Source organism: Stegastes partitus, unplaced genomic scaffold, assembly GCF_000690725.1.
Source record: "Stegastes partitus isolate 25-593 unplaced genomic scaffold, Stegastes_partitus-1.0.2 Scaffold1587, whole genome shotgun sequence".
Classification (NCBI taxonomy): domain Eukaryota; kingdom Metazoa; phylum Chordata; class Actinopteri; family Pomacentridae; genus Stegastes; species Stegastes partitus.
This window is the reverse complement of record NW_007579318.1, coordinates 55,965-56,959: the sequence shown is the minus strand read 5'-3', so window position 1 is coordinate 56,959 and position 995 is coordinate 55,965. Positions and strand designations below refer to the sequence as shown.

The window sequence follows — 995 nt, the reverse complement described above, 5'->3', positions numbered from 1 at the left end:
AGGTCAGTTCCACCATCAATAACCAATAATCATTAGAGATAGAGATGAGTATTACTGCAGTACTGCGTGTCCTCCTGAGTATTACTGCAGTACTGCGTGTCCTCCTGAGTATTACTGCAGTACTGCGTGTCCTGATGAGTATTACTGCAGTACTGCGTGTCCTCCTGAGTATTACTGCAGTACTGCGTGTCCTCCTGAGTATTACTGCAGTACTGCGTGTCCTTGTGTTCCAGGTGTGAACTCCTTCCTCTTCTTCATGGCCTACAAAGACAAGTTCCAGAGCTCCGACTCTCAGGTGACCTTTAATGTTGTTTTGTTTGTTGTTGTTGTTGGTTTTGTCACTGTTTGTTTTTCCTTGGTGTTTATTGATGTCATGTATTCTCACGGTTTGTTTACTGGTGATTTTGTTGTTTATATTCGCGGCTGTTGTCATTGTTCCTGGTTTGTTGTTGTTTAGAAATGTTGGTTGTTGTTGTTGACTGTTTTGTTTGTTGTTTGATTTTGTCTGCCTGCTGTTGTCGTGGTTTCAGCTCTACGAGGCGTTCGGGGTTCTTCGGGATCTCGGTGCCATCGCACAGGTCCATGCTGAGAACGGTGACATCATTGATGAGGTAATCTAGTCTGACCAATGAGGTGGGACCTTTCATTAATTAATGCCGTTGATTAACACAACAGAAGAGTTTCATTGTGACGCTAATTTGTAACTGGTGTAAACTGGTTTTAACTTCTATGAACTGGTTTAAACAGTCTCATCTGGTTTAACTGGTGTAAACTGGTTTTAACTTCTATGAACTGGTTTAAACAGTCTCACCTGGCTTAACTGGTGTAAACTGGTTTTAACTTCTATGAACTGGTTTAAACAGTCTCATCTGGTTTAACTGGTGTAAACTGGTTTTAACTTCTATAAACTGGTTGAAACAGTCTCATCTGGCTTAACTGGTGTAAACTGGTTTTAACTTCTATAAACTGGTTGAAACAGTCTCATCTGGCTTAAC

At 41.1% G+C, this 995-nt stretch overlaps 1 protein-coding gene across 1 annotated transcript in view; it reads left to right on the top strand.

The window, feature by feature from the left end:
* LOC103371439 (dihydropyrimidinase-related protein 2-like) overlaps window positions 1-995 on the top strand; it is an 11,473-nt gene that overhangs the window by 4,967 nt on the left and 5,511 nt on the right. The window contains 2 exon segments of the mRNA XM_008300768.1: window positions 234-295; window positions 531-611. Coding sequence (XP_008298990.1) covers window positions 234-295; window positions 531-611 — 143 coding nt within the window.